Source organism: Pteropus medius, unplaced genomic scaffold (genome assembly GCF_902729225.1).
Source record: "Pteropus medius unplaced genomic scaffold, Ma_sr-lr_union100, whole genome shotgun sequence".
Classification (NCBI taxonomy): domain Eukaryota; kingdom Metazoa; phylum Chordata; class Mammalia; order Chiroptera; family Pteropodidae; genus Pteropus; species Pteropus medius.
The window spans coordinates 3212274-3233936 of NW_024340696.1; the positions used below are offsets into that span (position 1 = coordinate 3212274).

General features: G+C 34.9%; 1 protein-coding gene across 16 annotated transcripts in view; it reads left to right on the forward strand.

The window, feature by feature from the left end:
* GAS2 (growth arrest specific 2) overlaps window positions 1-21663 on the forward strand; it is a 121349-nt gene that overhangs the window by 64534 nt on the left and 35152 nt on the right. For 7 of the 16 annotated variants that reach the window (XM_039865820.1, XM_039865792.1, XM_039865767.1 and 4 more), the window contains exons 7-8: window positions 5652-5759; window positions 13946-13999. In XM_039865820.1, coding sequence (XP_039721754.1) covers window positions 5652-5759; window positions 13946-13999 — 162 coding nt within the window. Of the gene's footprint in view, window positions 1-5651; window positions 5760-9926; window positions 10205-10375; window positions 10381-13942; window positions 14000-15860; window positions 15866-21229; window positions 21298-21663 lie in introns of those variants that run through there. The other 9 variants (XM_039865846.1, XM_039865875.1, XM_039865827.1 and 6 more) reach the window with 4 other exon arrangements.

Here is a 21663-nt window from a genome sequence, read left to right on the forward strand (position 1 = left end):
CAAACTTAAATTGAGCCTGTCAAGGTATTTTAGCCAGTGCCCATTTAATTTAGTTTTGTTTTGTTCAGTCCACTCAGGAATTAAAGAATAGGCAAGGGCATTTTAATACCACCTAAAACTACTTTAAAATTACAGGACTGTTTTTAAGGACCAGTCACATGCCTTGCTTATCATAGTATTTCATTTTTATTTTGTAAGGAAATTGAATACTGTATTAATAGTAGATAATGATACATTATTTATGTTGATGAGAACAATGTTTCTTCTCTCTCCATTATACTTTTTTGATGAGACTTACTTCAGAGTAAAATGTTCCTTTAGTCTTTCTCTTATAAATGTGTTTCTTGGGCAACTACATTTAAATTTAATCCTTTTCTTCTCAGCTGTCACCTCCATTAATTTTCTTGAATGCATTATAATCAGAGCTCTGGATAGTGTCACCCTTAACCTTCTCATGAGTGAATTACTGAGTCAAACACATTTTTTTAAGTCCTCAAATTATGAGGCCACTTTCTGGTATTTAACACTGTCGACCAATGCATTCTTGAAATTCTTCTCCACAGACATTATTTTTACCATAACGATCACCTAAACGCAACTCAGATTTGATGAAAATTATATGGGGGCTCTCTTTAACACCCAGAGTAAAGCCCAAACTTATTTATATGTCACGTAAGCCCTCCATTTTGTCTTTCTCAGCCTTATTTCTCTCTAGACTCCTCCTTGCATGTATCCATTGCAAACATGCCTGCTAATCCCAAATTCTTAAAGACACTTTATACTCTGTGTTTTTCCTCACTCACTTTCCTTACCATAATTCTGCCTACTCATCTTTTAAATCTACTTTTAAATATCATTTCGTCTATTAAAATTTAAGTTATGTGCTCTCTGATATTAAGCTTTTCTTGGCATCTCCCATCCCAGGTAAAATTGACAAATTAGTCCTTGGTGCCCAGATTTTTATATATTTAATGATGCGATTGCTTTATTTGGCATAAATACCCATTATTCTCTAGGTGCTGTCCTTGTTCTCAAAAACAAAGACCATATTTTATTAATCTATTGTCTATTATTGCCATGCTTGTTGAATAAATTTTCTATGTGAGTAATTAAGATTTTTAAAAGTGTCTTCCTTGTTCTGTTTATCTGGAATGGCCACATGCTCTGAAAATGCATGCACCTCTCAACTCTGCTATGGCTTTGCAGAGGGAGGATATGTGGCCACTTGAAGCCATTTACATGAACCTGGCAGAAGTAGCTAGAATGGTTCCCCTTCTTCACCAGCTTGTCTCATATATGGCCATCCCTCATCCTTGCGAAAGGGAGAAAAAGGACAGGAGGGAGAAGGTGGTGAAACAACTATGAAACAGATTTTGGAAAAGATTTGCCAGTGCTCCAATTCAGAAGTGGAATGAGATAAATAACTCCCTTTAAAATGGCAAAACCATCACTCGGTGCTGTTCTCCCCTACTCCAAGTTCTACGCTCTCAACCGGAAACAATGAAGGGGGTGAGGGGTAGATCTCACAGGGGGTGGGGGGTAAATCTCACAAGAGCTTTAAACATCCTTTAAAGTTTGCCAGACTTTGGGAACATAACCATCTGTTTAGTTAAGGGGTTTTAATTGAATATAGGAAATTTGCAAATGGATATTTCTGTACTATTGCCAGCTAGAATCTATATCCTAAAAGACTTCAAACCAGCATTTCTCAAAGAATGTGTAATCAAACACTAACCCCACCAGATGTTCCATGGGGAAAAGAATTCCATGGTTAGGTTAGTTTGAGAAATACAGCTTACTGTAATCCCTACCGAGAATTTGGCAATGCACCTCAGTATGTCAAAGACACTAGAGAGTTCCATAATAAAATCTTGTTTAACCTGGAATTTTCAAGATTATTTGGGCACAGAAGTCTCTTACCATCTCCTTTATACCATGAAGGGAAATGCATTGAAATATTTGCATTCTGTTTCAGTGATAGTTTTTCACTGAAGTGTTTTATTTCAAGGACAGTGGAAAAGAGAGAAAAATAATTTGAGCCACACTAATGATTTAAATCAGAGCTTCATATGTCAAATATAAAAAGTAGTTCCTATGGCAACTGCTTCACTGAATGTGAGGCACATATAGCCATTGGGGAGCTGAAATTCATGTACCCTAGCTTGTGCTTTAGAATAGGGATATAAAATAGAGCTTTCTCGTAAAATTCCTTTGTTTAATTAATGATATTGGCTATTTCTACTCTAACAAAGTTACTATGTGCATCAAAAAAGAAGAGAAAAGAAAAAAGAGGATAAAGAAGGAGAGTAAAAGAAGGAAAAGAAAAAAAAAAGAGTACAGAAAAAAGAAAGAAAAGCAGACCCGTGTGTGTTAAGATATCATATTCCAGTGAACAATTTCAACAACAACTGTCAGTTTTGAAACTTTCAATATTTCCTCACATTTCCTTTTCTGCTACTTTGGGGAATTGTGGAAAATTGAAAAAAAAAATAGGTGACCCTTTATGTGGATAATACATCCCACCTTCTTTAATCAAGATACATAAAAGAAGTACAGTGGAGTCCATTCAGATTAATTTATTCTCCAGATGTCCCGATGGAGTGAGTCAGTGATAAAATGGAGAGGTTGGGTTTAGTTCTCCTCTTTGCATTCCCCAGTGTGGAGCTAGTTCCCACACAATGAGTTGAATACAGCTCTAAGAAACCATTCTTATTTTCTTCCTCTTCTTCATCAACTTCCTCAGTCTGGGGATGAGAGATAGTGTAATTCTGAGCAATCAGGCTCCTCTTGAAATCCCATTTCAGCAGAAAACTGGCTGGGTTCCTGGCCAAAAACAGAACACCTGCCAGACCGACTTATCCCGAGGTAACATAAGAAGCACAGATGTCATCAGGCACTGTTTACTTAACAATATATTTCCACTACCCACAGTTTGGCTTTGTCTCTTCCATTTCTGCTTCAATCTCTTACACAACTACAAAAAAGCCCTTGATTAAAAAAAAATAGTCCATTTTCAAAGCTAGGAAGGCATTAGAGAAGGGCAGGCCACTTGAGAAGATGTTTTTTGTATTTTACTTCATTTGATACCAGTAGTTTCTGTGTTTTGTCTAAGAACACTTCAAGATGGAAATACCTTTCATACGTGCTTGTGATTTTCATTTCTTAGCAGAGGAACCACTTGAACACCAATTTATCATTTTCTCAATGACTATGTGGCAGTAAAGCTGTGCCAAGCATGGCTCTCTTAAAGTTTGGTCCATGTGCTTTTATGATGCAACTGTCTGATGTTCTTCTGGATGGCCAATGTCCTTCTTTCTCCTTCCTTTTCTCCTTTCCTCCCTTTTTTTTCTTTTTCTCATTCCTTCTTTTCTCATGGAACACCTTGGTATAAATTAAACATTACATATTTTTTAGAAAAACAGTTTTTACCAATACAAAACATTATATATATTTTAGAAAAGCAGTTTTTACCAATAGAAAGATGCACCTAGAGGAACACCGAAAACAGCACACATTCATAATTTCCCACCTCCTCACCACCCCTCTCCCCTGAATGTGGTTCTGCATCATGGAAGGGAATGACACTACTGTTATCCTACTCTTACACTTATTGTTCTATTATCACTATCATGTTCAACAATAATTCTTCAAAAAACCCTAGGGACAGAATTCTGTTAATACTAGGGGAGTAGGTGGAGGTATCTATGGGCCAAGTATCATGTGGTAGGAAAAATTCAGAACTCATACATGGGCCTAATCACTTATTTAATGATGTTAGTTTTCTCATATTTTCAATGAAAGCCATCTGTTAGATTCTTTGAATCCAGTCTTAATCTGCTGCAATAATTTCCCTGTGTCCTTTATAGGTTTATGTTCTTATTTATCCAATCATTTATTTATGTGCATTTATTAAAAACAGAGTAGGCATTGTGTTTTATCTCAGGGATTTAAAATGTAATGAAATACTATCTTAACCCTTAAGTAATTCACAATCTAGCAAAGAGAAATTAATGTTAAACAATAACCGAGATTCAATTTGCTATAAGAATAAGTATTAGGAATTATAGATTTATATGTTGGCAGAATTAGGGAATTCAAGAGGGGCCTGGTAAAAATACATATCAGAAATTGGTTCTTTCTCCCAGCAATAGGATTGTTTTTTCTTTAAATGTCTTCACTGAGGCATAATTGTTTACTTCTTAAGATAAGTTTTGTTTCAGGATTCCTCCACCCTTTCTAGCTTTCTTTCTAGTGTTCTATGCTTCCATACTTTCTGGAACCTTTCTTATACTAGGGAAACCAGTCTGTTTAAGTCCTTTAAACCAAGGTCCCCAATCCGCAGGCTACGGACTGATACCAGTTCATGGCCTGTTAGAAACTGGGCCACACAACAGGAGGTAAGTTGTGGGCAAGAGAACGAAGCTTCATCTGTATTTGCAGCAGCTCCCCATTGCTAGCATCGCCACCTCAGCTCCATCTCAGATCCTCAGGCACTAGATTCTCATAGGAGCACCTGTCCTTGGTGCCAAAAAGTTTGGGGACCACTGCTTTATACTAGCATGCACGTGAGTTCATGTGTTACTCTTCTCAAAGTTTTTGTTTAGTAGAAGGCTGATTGAAGTCAGACATTGCATCATTTGAGGGACTGACTGAATGTCTTTGATGACAAAATCTAGGACCTATATCTTCGTAGGAGAAAGAATTTGGGTGAGGAGAGTCTAACCTAATTCCTTCAAAACTAAATTTCTTCCATGTAGCTTTTCAAACACACACGGCCCGTTGTTTAGAAACCTTGACTCAAAACATGGGAAATTATTTTGGGGGGTTTGGTTGATTGCTTAGCATGGCAGATTCCCTGTCAAGAGAAACATAAATGTCAACCCTGTTCCTGAAGTCATGAACTATACGCTGTCTTTTAATAATCATAGCTATTTATTAGCATTGTGTACATATCATTGAGATTATGTATTTTTTAAAGACTAAGGAGATAGATAAAAAATATAAAAATCTGATATTCAGACATAGATTCTATAAAATATGTGTAAATTGTAAAATACTGCCACAGAAGTAGAGTTTGGTAGGTGGGACTTACTGAGATGGAGTGAATTTCTGGGTGAGTCTGGGTGAATTAGAGATGACTTCTTAAAGAAAATCTTGGAGTTCAAAATAAGATGAAACAATAGTCTCATTTAAAAAAAATTATTTAATTATCTTTTATTTTGAATTTGGGTAAAATTAATACTATTAAAATTATAATGAGAAAACATATACACTATGTTAACATATATTCTATTCTAGTTTTCACTATATTTATCTTGGCAACATTATCTTTCTAATTCTTCAGAAATGAGAACCTGACTTACCTCTATGCTGCCAATAGATTTGCTCGTCATTATCCACCAGAATCATTATCATTGTCGTCATCCAGCTTATGCTTTAGTGCAGTTATTGGCCTTCAGAAAATGCCTGCAGGGCCTGACCTTTACATAATTAGGATTTAGTGTGATATTTCTGTGCTCACATCATGTCCATAGTCTGATATAGCACACATTTAAAAGCATTAATGATCTAGGGACCTTTGACCCATGGAACAGATTAATCTAAATGAGACTTAATTAAGGAGAGTGAACTTGCCTGCTCTTCTGTTTCAGGTGAAAAGGATTTCTGAAGATCCGCCTTGCAAATGCCCAAACAAATTCTGTGTGGAGAGGCTCTCTCAAGGAAGATACCGAGTGGGAGAAAAGATCCTCTTCATTAGGGTAAAGTTTTACTTTTCACTTGATAGCTTGTCTTTTATGAGTTATTTCAGGACTTGAGTTGGGGGTTACAGGGAAATATGACTGATAACTATACAGGAACTTCCCTGTGGTGGGATTCAAAAATGCAAGGTATGAACATTTTTAAATATCTCATACATAATTACTGCTGAGGGCTAAATAAACAGAACTCTCTCTCTCTCTCTTTATGTACACACAAAAATGTGCACCAAACAGATCATAGAGATCACATAGAATGAGGAAAAGGAAAAAAAATTCCTTTTTTGTTTATACAGTTAGTGTCAAAGGAAGAGATATGCTCTTCCATATCTCAACTTCACATAGATCATCTTGCTGGTCCTGGTAGCTTTCAGATTATTTGAACATGTAGTTTCTTCAAGTAGTTTGGGTTATGAACCAGAGTGAGGGGAATGAAAGCTTATTACAATCACATGGTTAAATGGTGACTTCCATTTCTCGCTTAGTCTTCTGGGATTGAATAAAGAAAGGGACCTGTGCCAGTGGATGATTTGGTGGTCTCTGTCCATTTTATAGTTGTTCTAATTAGAAATCTGACTAGATATTATGAACAGTTTTATTTCAACTTTGAACTGAAAGTTGTTTATATGACAATTTTTTAAAGGTTCTACAGCATGTTATTTAAAGAAAAGTTTGATCACAATTAGCCTTCAAAAATAATGTCAATCATTTTGTATTTTAATCTAATTTAGGTCAATGTTTATTGATTTAAAAACTTTTTTCAGGAAATAACTGTTATTTTGCTTTGGAATGGCAACGAACAGGATATGATGATATGTTACTATTAGAGGTTTGAGTACAAATCTGGAAGAATGATCTCACTAGGATAAACAGTTGCCCCAGTCAATGCTAACTGTTCTCCTCTTCCTTATTATAAGGTTAACATAAAGGTTTATTTTAACCAAGCTATCTGCTTTCTCTTTAGTGCGTTAAAAAATAGTTCTTCAGTGTTGCCATGGATATGTTTAAATTTTACTAGGTTGACCTTTCTCAGTTGAGAATCAGGCTCCTTGAGAATATTCGGCCCTAAGGCCTAGAGAAAACATAGGGTTTTACTTATTTAAATAATTATTCCTTTTTATAATAGAAGTACTGACAAAACACATAATTAATAAATTTGTTACTTTCTCCTCTAATATAACCTGATATCTTTAGGCAAAAATATATATTACATATGTTTATTTGTGTAAGGTCTTCCAGATCTGGTCAAAAAATTTGATATCTATATTTATGAATAACAAATTCATATCATATTTAACATTCAAGGTATTTTTTGGTGTTTTGTTTTTCTTTTGGTGCATGTATTTATAGGAACTGAGATTTGGTTTACTGGGAAAAAAATTGCATCAACTTCCTTAGTGATGGCAAAAATTTTGAAAGCTACTTTAATACTTTAGTAGAACAAAGTCTATTGTGGGGCAGGATGGTTTTTGTGAATGTCAGAATGAAAGCTCGCTCATTTACTGGGAGCAGCAGGGATGAGGAGTCAATGACAAGCCTGTTCACCATTGAGCTGCTTATAAAGCAGCTCATATATAATGTGCTTGCCTAACTGGATTATGATAGTAGCAGTGTTTATTAGGTGTTTACTGGTACTACGGACACTGTTTAAAATGCTTCATAATGCCTATCTTGTTTAATAGGCAAAACCAATTAGACCTCTATATATCATAAGACGTATTGTTATCTGTCCTGATTTCTTTTTAATAGAAGTTAGAAGATAAATCTTCTATATTGCCAGTATAGTCTTGCTGAGTCTTCTTGCTAATTGTAGGTATTTAAATGCATTAATATTATTTCAAGACATTTTAATAGCAGACCTTCACAGTTAGGTAAAACCATATTAGGTTCCATGCTAGCACTCTAATGGTTCAGGGGGTTTTTTCTTTCACATTTTAAGAAATGTGACTAAAGAGTCTGAAGAAAAGACAATGAATAATTTAATTGGAAGTTAGCAAAGGGATTTGAAATGTTATGGAGTCACCTTCTTTAACACACATTGGTATTGTTTCATTTTAATTTCTTCTTTACCATAAAAATTCTTCAGGGTTATACCTGAGTGGTAAAAATCAACACATTGTAACAAACCAAGCAAAAGAGACACCAGAGCACTGTTGCTATAGCAACCTAACCTGACAGTGTCTTCTGGGAGTCACTGGAAGGGAAGGTCCAATGATAGCAAGTAATATTACTTTCTTTTCTGCTCTTTTGACACATATTGATTTACTGTGAGTAAAAAGTAGCATGGTTCAAATTGCATACCTTTCCTGGTAATGAAAAATGGGCCGTTGGATAAAAATGCAAAGGAGTTTTAAACAAGTAGCAAATAGAGTAAAACCTCCATTTATCTTAGTGGAAACATTGCACAAATAGCCATTACTCAGCAGCTGAATGTCGGAAATTCATTTTTAAAAAAACATTAGTATAAACCTTTCCTCTAATTTAGAAATTAATGTGAGCAGCGATTATGCTTTCAAAACTATTAATGGCTTATATTTATTTGTAGGAAAAAATATGGCCATGTTTGCCTCTGATGTATGTAAAATTTCAGACAACACTTATAGTGCTCTAATTTGTGGTGATAGAAACATGGCTGTTGTTAGCATGTGAATATTTCCCCACTGGGTCCCTTTCTTTGCCCAGCTACCTCAAAAGAACACTAATTTGGGAAAAGCAAGCAATAGCATTTAAAATGTATTTAAACACTTTACTTTCAGATTTTTAATTCCTTTTTAATAATATTTTTATTCCATTAAAGATACTCTCATTTGTATGTAATTCACTCATGTTCAATGAGGCTGGGCTAATAACATAGATATAATTTACATCTTGGTAACACCTCTCTCAAGGGACTTTGTAAATGTTAATAAGTCCTCTTAACCTCTTCTTTCTGAGAAAGGCATATATCTTGCATAAAAGCAAATAATGACTAACCATTGCTGTAAAAAGATCAACTGTTAGGGTGTTATTTTTCTGAGATTTATCCCTGGTAGTTGAAAACCTTTAAACATAGAAAAATGTAAACTAGACTTTGTCAAAGACACCACTTCTAAAAGTAAGGGAAAAAATGCAACTTGATATCTCTTGCAAGAATGGAAACATTAGCTAATATTTATGAGCAGTTCTCTGTATTCTTATTTATGTTAGAGAATTCACTTCTTGATTTAATTGTTGAGGTATGTTAAGTGTGAAGAACAATAAGTAAATGAGAGCTCAAAACCAAGTACTTTTCTCCTGAGAATGTGTTACTGTTGGCCACTTAGCAAAGAGTAGAATTAAAAATAGTGTCTACTTTTCACCTGACCTGATAAACATTCTTACTCCTCTCCACCTGGATTAGCAAGGTTTACCATGCCTTTAACTTGTGCAATAAATTTGTGACTCTCTTTCACCTTGTATCTAGAATAAACGTACAATTTTTTTTTCACTAGCCCCAAATCAAAATTAAACTTACAGAAGCATTGGGAAATAAAATGGCTTTATTGAGGAAGTAGATAGATCTTATAATCTGTATTCCCAGTTTCTACATTGCTATAGCCTTCCTGCCATTAAGATAAATTTGTTCCATGTATCTAGCTATCTATCCATCCATCCATCCATCATCTATCGATACACACACACACATACATATATACATACAAATATGTGTATATATATATTATAGTGTGCTGTGTGCTTATGTGTGTGTGTGTATGTGTGTGTGTGTGTGTAGTGAAAAAGCACAATATGAGAAAGTTGAATTAGTGATTTGACATTTTGATTTTAAAAGAGATCTCAAGTTGATTTTTGTGCCTGAAATTTAAAACCCTAGACAAGAATTTTGTAAGAAAAATAAACCTTTTATTTTGTCTACATTTTATTACATATACTATTTAACACTCACTGAAGGTTTTCTGTGTGTCAGGTGTTTTTCTAAGTATTCCCCTTGAATTCTTTTATTTAGCCCTCACAACTCTTTGAGATAGGCACTGTTGTTACCTCCATTTAAACACTAAGGAAACCAAGCCTTAGGAAATGGATTACTTGCCAAAGGCCACACAGCTATGAGTCAAAACCTTTCTTTGAATTCAGCATATCTGATTTCAGAGCCCATAGCTTTAACTACAGTCTGCGCTTTTCCTTCTATTTCAGATATCTAGTCTTCTAGTATGCCATGTTGTAAGTATTGCTTCTCAACCTTTCAACATTTGTTAATTTACTCGTACTTAATGTATAGCTCCTAATTTGCTTATTCCTTTGCTGGTGTGCTTTGAAAACACTAAATTTAATGACCAAACCCTATTGGAGAGTCAGAAGAAAGTATCCAAAAAACAAAGAGTTACAAAACAGTAACACTGCCCTCCAAAAAAATTTTTTTCAGAAAACCAACCAGAATCATTTTTACATCGTTCCACATATTTATTGAGTTTTTTTTTTTTTCAATAATTTCACCAAACTTGAAAAGAATAAAAAAATTATTCTGGAAATAGAAAAACTAAGGCATTCTCTCAATTTACTCCAATTATATATATTTCCAATTTGCTTTTATGCAGTTAAGATTAAATCCTTTAATTCGATTATGTATGAAAGAATTTCTGAACATGCTGTGGCGGAGTATGGAGGTGAAATTATCTCGCGTACCTTTTTATGCTTTTATGAAAGGGTCTAAATTAAGCTTATGACAAAGTGTAAACTGAAAACTTTTGGTATAGCAATTAATGATTTTGAAAGCAAGTTCTCTAAAAAGGAATTTCAGATAGTTTTTAAATGACATTTTTCTTAACTGTTTTTATTCTGTTAGCTGAGGATGGTAGAAAATATTTTACTTTTCTGTGGTTTGTAAAGTATATTCACTTATATATCATTTCATTTTATTTTCATTACTACTCTTTGAGAAAAATCAGTGCGATTGTTAATTTGTATATTGTATCAATGAGGAAATTGCAGATAATAGAGATTTAACAATTTCCCCAAGATAATCCAGCTAGTAAGTGTTGATCCAGGGTTAAATCATATTATACATTTTTACATATTTAATTTCATATATTTTAAATTTTACACAGTAAATTTTCCTTTGAAGTTTGTTTTTATCTTAATGAAAATGAAAACAGTTGTTCACTGTGGTTTTGATTTAAGGATCATTTGCATTGCATTACAAAGTAGACATCACATAGTAATGTGAAACTGTAAAGTTTATAAGATTTTTCTCTTCCTTCCTTTTGTGTTCTTTCCAACAATAATATTTTTTGGTTTATATGTTCGATGCCAATATAATTGTGAATGTGTTTAATGATCAAAATGTGAACAATTTTTTTGCAAAAGGGAAAGAAATGAAATAATTATATATGTGTTGTGATCTTGAATTATTGATGAGCCTTCTAGCAGCCAAAGAATAAACTGTGAAATATCTTTCATTATAAATTATATACGATTCTCCCATGGAATTAAGTTTAATAAATAGGATGCAGCCAGATTCATTAAGAAACACACATTGCAAATTTGGCCATCTTGAGTTTGTCCTGAATGTACTCAAGCATGATGGAAATTTTGCCATTAAAACAGGGACTTAATAAAATAGGACTCATTTATTTAGTGGTATACTTCTCATAAAATTAATGAGTTAAGTTTCTGCATGACTTGTCATTTTGCACTGCATTTCCTCTCTCATACTTGAGATTTTTAATTTCAATTCCTCAATAAAATCATGGAATCTTGGTCTTGGACTTAGCAGGTGCCTCCTTTCTTTACCTAACTTCCAAGCCCTTCACAGCAGGAGCCTTACTAATTCACAGCAAATTTTTGTTCACTGGAATGGTGTGTTTCGATTATACAAGTATTAATGTATTTAGTGGAAGCTTGGTTGTGTGTTGTTTTAGGATATTTTCTGCCATTTCCTGCCATCTTGTTAAAAGCATATTAAGATCTTGAGGAAATCTGTGTAGATTTTGGGAGGGATAAAGTATAATGATTTGGGTTTAATATTGGCCTTAAAATGTATTCTCAATTTGTTTTGTAATGAAAATCCTGATTTACTAAAAAAAAAAAAAAGACTGCAAGTTATTTAGAGATAGTTGCCCTATTTCCGTAAAAGAACACCAGCAAGAAATCACTACATTACATTACTTTTCTCTTAGTTGCAGCTTTCTCTTACACTGCCATTTCTTTTACACACTAGCATCTCTTGCCAACTTCTGATCCTCCTGCACCACACTCACACCTTGTCCTTATAGTACTCTTGGCTATTGTAGAGAAATGCTTTCTCTCTAGCCCAAAGTTCTTATACTCTATTTTGTGTTATAGATCAATTTTAGGGGACTATAGACTCCATGGAAAAAAATTATAATTATTTGAGAAATCACCATGTAAAGAGCTCTGTCATCCTTTTTTTTTTTTTTTTAACCTACCATCCATTTTTTATTTATTCATTTTTCCAGAAACTGACACCTTGGATAACAGTCTCTAACTTTCATTCTGAACACAGCCATTTGTCATATTCTTCTTGAAATCCAGTCTTGAAGAATATGTGGGACAGAAATAATTGGATTGTCTCACAGAGGCCTCACTTGAAGGCTGGTAAAGGGCTGATATTACTTAAAACTGGTCTATCAGGCATAATGTTTCTAAGAATCCCATTCTGAAACTGTAGCACCCAGATGGTAACACGTTAATTTGTCATCATCCACCAATATGTTAGCCATGATAATTGTACCCAGTCTAGAACTTTTTTTGGTCATTTGAAGTCATAGGTTAATAGAAAAACTGTGGAAATTCATATGGCACACTGAACCTTAGGATTTTTTTTTTTTAATGTTTTATTACCTACCCACCTGATAAGACTAAGGCTAAAGTGGGCTCCAGCTTTACACAAAGAAGCACTTGAGACCACAATGTACAAATCACAAATTTTCTCTCTCATGGTGATGTTAGCAAACCACCTTTCTACCTCCTCCCATTTTCCTAACAACCTACAGTCAGCGTGACAAGGAACTAAAATTGTTCTCAGAAGCAAAGTGAGGATCGTCTCTCATATCCAGCCTTGGAGATCTCATCTATCTTCTGTACTTACTCAACATCTTATAACAAAAGAAATACTACAATGTGCACTGAAAGAATTTCACAAACATCTGAATTTTGTTGACATCTTGGCACCAAACATTGAATAGGATTTTCTCTCATGTATACTACCCATAGATTTGATGGATAACACATTTATATATGTCAACTAGAGGAAATATGAAGATGAAATAGTCTAAAGATAAAAGTGGAGATAGCCTTGACTGGTAGATAAAGAAATTACGGCCATAATAGTATCTAACCATGGTAAGAGAGAGAAAAATATTTCCCAAGGCTGACTTTACTTTGGAACCCTAATGCTCAGGCAGAGAATCTGGGGCATGTCCTCTAATTCTGACTGAAAAACTTTCAACAAATCACCCTTTAGATGAAGCAGGTGTCTCAGTATGAGTATGTAACCATTGTGAGCTTAGAACACTGCATAAATACATTTTCGATTACAACAGAAGGAAGTGGTAGAGTGTCTCATGCATCACACAGTTCTCTGAAAGGTAAATATAATTTTAGGGCCTTGAATAAAAACAAGTGGACAACATCAGTGTGCTGAATGGGAAGTCAGAACAAGATGGCAGGATATCCCCCAAAGTAGGAAGTTTCACACTGAAAATAACCACTTTATTTACTTAACAATTTTCTTGAGGAATTCATCAGACATTCTCTAGAGTCTATTATGTTATTCTTGTGGAAATAAAACATGGATTTGATTCTGTTTCCCAGGCAAAATTATTTTCTTACATGTATCTATTATTTTTATAGTAAGAACTCTCAGCAAGGAACAGGAAACCAAAGATCCCAGCAAATAAATAATTCTAACATTTGTGTTTTAAACTGCCAATGGCCAACACGGTCTATAATTCTCAGACTATATATGCTTCCGTTATCATTTAGTGTGGATTATTAGGCAATAAAACTTCCCTTCACTGTGGGATACGAAAAAATATAATAGTCATTCTCATTGTAACTTGAAAAAAAAAAAAAGGTTTTCTTTAATCTTGTTACAAAAGATCACAGTTTGCATTTTCAGGTAATGTTCGTGTGCATTTCTACAACAGAGATGGAGAGCATTTTATGGATTTCGTATCTTCTTGTTTCAGTAGGGTCTTCATGGTTGTGACTATGTCTCCACAGCCAAAGCAAAGCAGACGTTTAAGGTAATTACTTAGATAATTAAGGGAAAAGCCTCTTCACTTTGCTTTCACTGTGGAGCCTTGGCTTCCAAACCCATGAGGGTAGTCGGGCACCAAAAAGTGAATAATTTACCTTTTTGCTCAGTGAGGTATTAAAATGGTGGTTCTCCTTTGGTTTTCCCATAATATTTTATGAAAACATCCATCTGGCAATAACTTAGTATTTTTGTCTTTTCGGAATGCTATTCCCATGCTCCAGAGCATTCCTTCATTAAGCTTATTATTAAAATTGTTCAAAAGTGTAAACCTCGGTTTAGCTTCTGTATGCAATATCATCTTAGTCTTTGCTTTAAAATATTTAAGATAATATGCTTGTGGAATGAAAATGAAGCAACATATAATTTTAGAATATTCCCATTGTACAAATGGCCCTTCGTGGTTTAACTCGTTTGGAACCTCATGGCCCCAAATCTCTGCTCCTGACACCATACATAACCTCTGACATATCAGCAGTGCCTTGCCTATTGCGTGTGATTTATTACTTTGGTACAATATAAGTTAACGAGGATAGCAATGGAATAAGACTTGGATTTGCAGCCCCGAGGTTGCATAGAAGGGTTGGTTCAATTTTAGTTTTTAAATATTAATAAATTATGATCTAGATAGGATTTGGATTTGTAGCCCTGAGTGTACATAGGAGGGTTGGTTCAATTTTAGTTTTTAAATATTAATAAATTATGATCTAGAAAGAATAGCTTAATTGAATAAGTCTTATCTGTTTCACATAAATAAAAAATAATCATTAGAAAAGCCACACTTTATAAATTATTTAAATAGAATGTGTATATTTTGAAACTCCATTATGATAATTAGTTCAGATTTCTAAAACAGTATTGTTAAATGCCTTTATCTGTAATTTATTCCTTCATTCATTCACAAAATACAAGAGTGTATGCCATGTGCAGTGAACTATTAGAAACCTTGAGGATAAAATTTCTGTGCAAAGCTCTGTTTTTTTGTAAAGATCATGCTTAAAAATGTAAATAATTGGTCATACACTAATAATTCTGACAAAGAAATATAATTTAACTGGTTATTGACATTAATAACTGACAAGCAAGAGAAAGAGGTTTGTTCTTGAAAAGTAACTTTTAAAAGCTTCTTAATGAACCTGAACATATGTTATAAAACACCAGAATACCTGACCAAATCAGGGTGCAGAAACATTACATATAACTTTCCTTGGAACTGTTGAAAGACATTGCATAAAGACTTATGAAGCAAGTTACTATTAAATGAAGGTGAAACCTAAGTCTGTTGTGCTAATCTGGCTATGACAGCCTTGACTCCCATTTATCGCCAAGTTTGACTGAACAACTCTTGCTGGCTGGGTGCAAAGTGCTTTTTCACTATTCAGATGTCACTTGGTTAAAAAGGATGATGTTGCCTGACAGTTTTTGTTGTTCAAGGACTATGAGTGTATTCTTTTCACTAAATTGTCATACCTCTCCTTGCTTCTCTTAAAAGTAATTTTTTTCTTTTATATAAGTGTATTTTTTGAAGGCACAAACTGAATTAGTCAGAAATACAGTTATCTGATAACCCTAGTCACAGTTCTTTGTATTTTAGGGTGAGTCTCTAAAGAAAAACTATTGGGGAAGTACTGACTTTAAGAATTTAGATCATGTTGGAGGAAACTTTAAAGCTTAATTTAACCTCTATCTTTCATCAATCTTTCATGTGATCCATTTCTTGGAGTTGAATTCTTAGCAGTGTTACTTATCACAGGATTTTTCTATTCATTCAGACTTCTGAAATCAAGCAAGGCTATCAGAAGAAAGAAGTCTGAGATGAGACTCAAGGATGTTAGCCAAACAAAAAGAAGGCACAGTGTTTCCATCAGAATCAGAAAGGAAACATGCACTAAGGCTCAGAGGCACCGGAGAAAAGGGAAAGGTAGAAAGAGATAGAAAAGAATGAAAGGGAGCAGAGATAAAAATGAAACAGTAACAGAATTCTTAGAAGCACAGCCCTCAGAGCAAAGGGCAAGAGTAGGAGAGGGAATGCAAGGCTCCTGGCAAGGGGAGACATGAGGTAGACAGGCACTCAGCGTCAACTCATGATGGGCCACCTGCTTTGGCTTTCTCCTGAAGGCAATATGGAGATTCTGAAGGATTTTTTGAAGCAGAGAGATGTCATTAAATTACATTTTCAATCACTCAGGCCAAAGTGTAGAGAATGTATTGCAAAGGTATAAAATTGGGGGAATACCATTCAACTATATTGCCTTGGGAAGTGGGTGGGTTATGACCATGGTGGCTCAGCCTGGAGAGGTATCTGATAAAAATTCCAGATATGATATTTTAAACTGAAACATTTAAGTTTATCTTTTGCCCTTAAACAGAATATTTGAAAAGCAAAATGTCAATTTTGGCTTGTCCTGACACATCTGCCTGGCATAGAGGAATTGGCTGGTTTTCAATAGGTCAGAATTTCCACTTGTTAATAAAGAGTCATTTTGGTGAGAATTTCACCATTGGATAAAGTTGTAAGCTACTCATACAAACTAAAAGAGAATGACAGGAAATTGTGTTTTTGTATTTTACAAATGTGGTAGATTTAAAATAAAAAACTCGGTAATATCAGTTGCTGAGTCAAATAAATTAAGAAAAAAACACAGGCTGGTTGTCCTATCAACAAGTTTTCATAAAGTTGTTACTCTAAGCTCTTATTCCAGATGTTATCCAGATTCTCAGTTCCAAGTCTGCCTGGTGATTTAGGACATGTTTCTCTTAGCATAGCAGGGCTGTAAAAATACAGTGCTCTGCCCCCAATAAGCCTGACAGTAAGACCAAGGCATTTTCTATGAAAACTGTTCCTTGGTTCAGGACTACTCTTCCAGAGTACTGTTTGGCCACTTACAAATTTCTTTACATGAGTTCATTACATATATATATGGAGAAGGCAGTGATTCCAGACATGTGGCAAGTTCAGAACTTTGGGTAAATGTTAACACAATATCCCTTCTCCTATAAAGTCTGTGAGTGGCAACAGATATTAAGCACCAAACACTAGTGTTATGGTTAGAACAGAAACAAAACAGTGTCATTTCATATTCCAGAAGAAAGGAGGCAGACAATAAACACATAGATCAAGGATTAGATAGTACAAGACCAGATAGAAATATTTTAGGTTTTGTGCACCATTTGGTTTCTGTCACAACTACTCAATCTATTGGTTTAGCACAAAAGCAGCCATAGGAATAGTTGTGTTCTAATAAAACTATTTACAGAAATCAGATAGGGCAGGATTCATCCTATTGGCATGTTTTGCTGATTCTTGCCATTAAACTTTTCTCATTTACTAATAAGGAGGACAGGATAAAGTAGAAGGGAGGTATTGGATGTGACTGCTTTGGCTATAGTGGTTGGGCAGACCTCTTTGTGAGTGGATTAAATCAATGCTCAAGCAATTAAAGAACAAGTTGTCAGTTTCATCTGTCTTTCTTTCAAAAATATATGTAAAGCTATTAAAGTTAAATTATAGATTACAAATTTATAGAAGGTCAGGACTGTATAGAACAGTCCAATGTGTACAAGGGGGTCAGTAATTTTTCTCTGTTGTTAAAGACAGTTTCAGGTATCTTTCCGTAATGCCTCAGCCTTCATCACTAAGTACTTCCTCTGAATTTTCATGCCATTTATTAAATGATGATACATAGCATTGAGAAATTGTAACACTGGTCACTATTTCTTTTGTATATGTTACCCTGAAGTGTATGGATGTGTTTTGTACTGGTTTCTATCTCGGATGCCCTTGGCACATCACAACTGTGGGGTTATCATTTCATGAGGATCAGAAAAGTTAAAAAAGAATGCAGCTAGGGTTCCAACAAGAAGTGGCTTAGATTATAATCATTTGTTTTCACGATGAATCAATGAAGAAAAAGGAGGGACATACTTTTGAATCTCAAGTGGTCTCTCTGAAAAGATCTGTAGGGTTAGTTGATTTAAGCATAGTTGCTAAAACCTGAGCCATATAACAAATTAGAGAGGACAAGCTTATCAATAATACTATATGGCATTTGGCTCACTTGGTTAAAGCATGTGAAATAATCTGTTAGATAATAGGTATTACCTTCTCTGTATAAGGAGCTAGTGGGTGTCATGGCCCCAGACCTCGAAGATGCAGTTGGGAAAGAACCCAAGAGTAATAGCTCAAATAAAATAAAAGGTGCCATAAGACAGAACATGGTTTCAATGATAGTTGCAGTAATTCATTTGGCAAGAATTGCTGAGCACCTATAATGAGCTAGGCACTGTTCTAGGCACTGATGAACTTAGATACAGGTGAATCTGTGTGCATTAGATTTATCTGGTAAGTTTTCAGAGAGACTGGAAATTTACTAGTGTCTTGAGAAATGAATAGGATTTGAATGTGGGAGAGAGTTTTTGGAGGATTTTAGGGAGAGCATATTAGAGGAATAGGAAGAACTTGAGATGTTTGAATAGTGAGTGAGCCAGTTTATCTGGAGATAATGTAAAAAGCTCAAATAAGAAGTAATGTGAGAAAAGCAGATGAGGGAAAATTATGGAGGGCCTTGAATATAAAGTCGAAAAATGACAATTTAACCCAAAGGCATTAGACACCAGTTGGAGGTGATAAAATTAAAGTTTAAGGTAGTTAATCTAGCAGAGATTTGTGTATAGAATTATAGGTTGGAGCAGGAAGAAACTAAAGCTCTTAATTAGGAGGTCATTCCAGTTGTTCATAGGATATGAGCATTAATTAAAATGGAGGCAGAAAGAATAGAAAGAATGGACAATATGAGTAGTATTTTGAGGGTAGACTTGATTGGACATTAATATAATAGAAGAAGCAAAGAAGAAACTAGAATTTTGAAAATGATGATTTTCTTAAGAGAGATTACTTTTCCCCCCAAAAAAAATTTAGTTAAGAGAAGAAGCTTTTATAGCTTAAAAGAGTTTCTGGGGTCAATTAATTTTGCCATTGACTTGCTGCATAACCTTGATCAAGTTATTTGAAATCTTGGTGAGTCATCTGTAATATGAATAATAATAATATTCATTTTAAAGCACTGACCATTTATTCATTCGGCAGACACTCCACAAATTCTTTTCTAGCTCCTTGTGAATAGAGAGGTGAATAAGACAAGGTCACTGCTTTTAAAGAGCATACTTTCTAATAGAAATAGACTGTTTTCAAATGGGCAAATATGCAAGGTAACTTTGGGTTCTGGTAAACGTTAGAAGGAAACATTTGATGCAAGACAGTAATGAGATTCAGGAGGAGTTACTTTATGTAAAGCTCAAAGAGGTGGCCTCTCCAAGGAAATGATGTTTGAAGTGACACCTAAATGAGAAGAAGCCAAGCTTGAGAAGAGCAGAGAAAGCAGTGTAGAGGTGACAGAAAAAGCAAATACAAAGCTTGGCTTATTTGAGGAGCAGTGTAGCAGATTTTTTTTCCCCCTTATATGTGAACGGTTCTGGAAAATGGGACCCATTTAGGCATGCATACCTGCAGTGGTAGTGCTAAGATGTCTGGTTGGAAATTAAAGTCGATTTTAAAAGGATACCTGCCCTCTAGTGTCCTCTGTGAATGATTTAATCCTTTAAACAGCCTTTTTCCAACTCTTTTCAGTACGATGGAGGATGTTAAAAGTGTGTATGCACATTTATTCAGTGGAATTCATTAATATTTCCTTACGTAGGAAACAAAAAATTTTCTGAGAAGCCAGCTTCTGTCAAAGCGGAGAGTTACATTTATTTATTTATTTTTGTAAATGAGAAGGATTGGAAACAGAGGGGAACAAGAAGTGTTCTGTTGAGAGGGATGACTTGCATGTTTTAGTCTGGTCTGTTCATTCTTACATAAACTAGGGCAAAACAATGATCCCATTAAGTGTTATCGTTTCTCACTGCAGTGTTTTTCCTTTTTGGGGAAAAAATAAAACCCTAGAATTAGGAAACACTTTGGTTCTAGGGTGTGGGTTTAAATTCTATCTCCTCGCCCACAGGAAAATTCTGAAAAATGGGCCCTAGAATTTTCTTCTTCGTGAACTCTCATCATCTTTCTCGTGTTTTGTCTATCCCCATAGTTTAGGGAGGTGATGGTGAGACGATAGAAAATAGAGTGAGGAGTTTTGGACCTTGCTCACCTCTCCACTTAACATCCGGTGTCTCCGTGTTCTGCTTTAGCCATTTTGGACTTTTCTTCTTTCAACACACTATGCTGTTTCCTGCTCAAAAGTCTTTAGAAATATTGTTTCTCTTTCTGGAATGCATCTCCTTTCTCTGCTCATTGCCTAACATCTCATTTTGTAGTCGTTACTCTTAATGTCCTTCCTCCAACAAACGCTTCTTCTTCCCCACATTTCTCTGTTAAGGAGGCTGATCCTAAACATCCCACATTTCTCTTTCTTCCCTATTAAGGATCTTAGGGGTATGGCTTGTGTCGGAGTTGCTTACTAGCTTGTCTCTGTACAACATACTCTCTGATACTTGGTTTTGCATATGAGAGTTGCATAATAAATATTTGCCAAAAGTATTGCACTACAATAAGCAGGTATCATTGAGACATACGGCAGGCTTTTTGAAACTTGAGGGACTCTGAAAACAGAGATGTGGAAAACTGGTTTCATTAGTTGGCAGTGAGTAACAGAAACAAACAAAACATGATTTCTCCATCATGAAAGTTCAGAGCTGGTTTGATGACTCTGCTCCTCAAAGTCCTCAGGGACTCAAGGTTTCTCCAGCTCTTCACTCTGCCCTCACTAGTGGTTGGTCTCAGACACATGGTCCTGCTGTGCCCCAGGCAGAAATGTGAAGGAAAGGGTGAAGAAAGGATGAAGTGCCTGTGCCACTTAAGGAAAGTTCCTGACTCACTTGACTCCATCTACCTGTAGGGAATACTAGGAAAGTGGCCTTGATCCCAGGCAGCTCTACACCCAATGAAAGTCACTTCTGCTCTGGAGGGAGATAAGAGGAACTAGGGATCCACTAAGTCTTTCCCAGAAAGTCGGAAACAACACCACAAAGACTGGGCTTAAGCTGAATGACCACTTGGCAGATCATCAAGCACTAATTGTGACCTTGGCTTTAAGGTTTTGATTCTATAATTTGAAATACAAATTAAAGGCACAAGAGTTACTGATACTAAAATGATATATTCTTTTGAACAGGAGGTATTTATTTATTTATTTATTTAGCTATTTTGGTAGAATTCATACAGGAGACAAACATGTATCAAGGATGGTTTTAATAAAGAATAGCATGCTTTTCTCATAATGTGTATTGACTTACAGGAATTTTAATTCTAACTGGATTCAAGATTAAATTCAATCAGCTATATAAGACTTTAACTTTCAAAATGTATGGTAAAGGAGAATATGTGTGGTTTATAAATAAAGAAAAAATAGTTACAGTATCTTATGTTTATTTAATGTTTGACTATTTACATAGCACTTTGAATTAAGGACATTTAGCCCTATAATAGCCCTGAAGTTATATAGACTTACAGATGAGAACCTGAGGAATTAACAGACCAAACCAGAGTGATGAAGTGATGAAGACCAAACTTCATCACTTGTAACAACGTACAAGTGATGAAGTCAGGAGTGAACCATGTTTATGTCTTAAGTTTTAAGTTCTTCCTCCAGTCTCCCAATG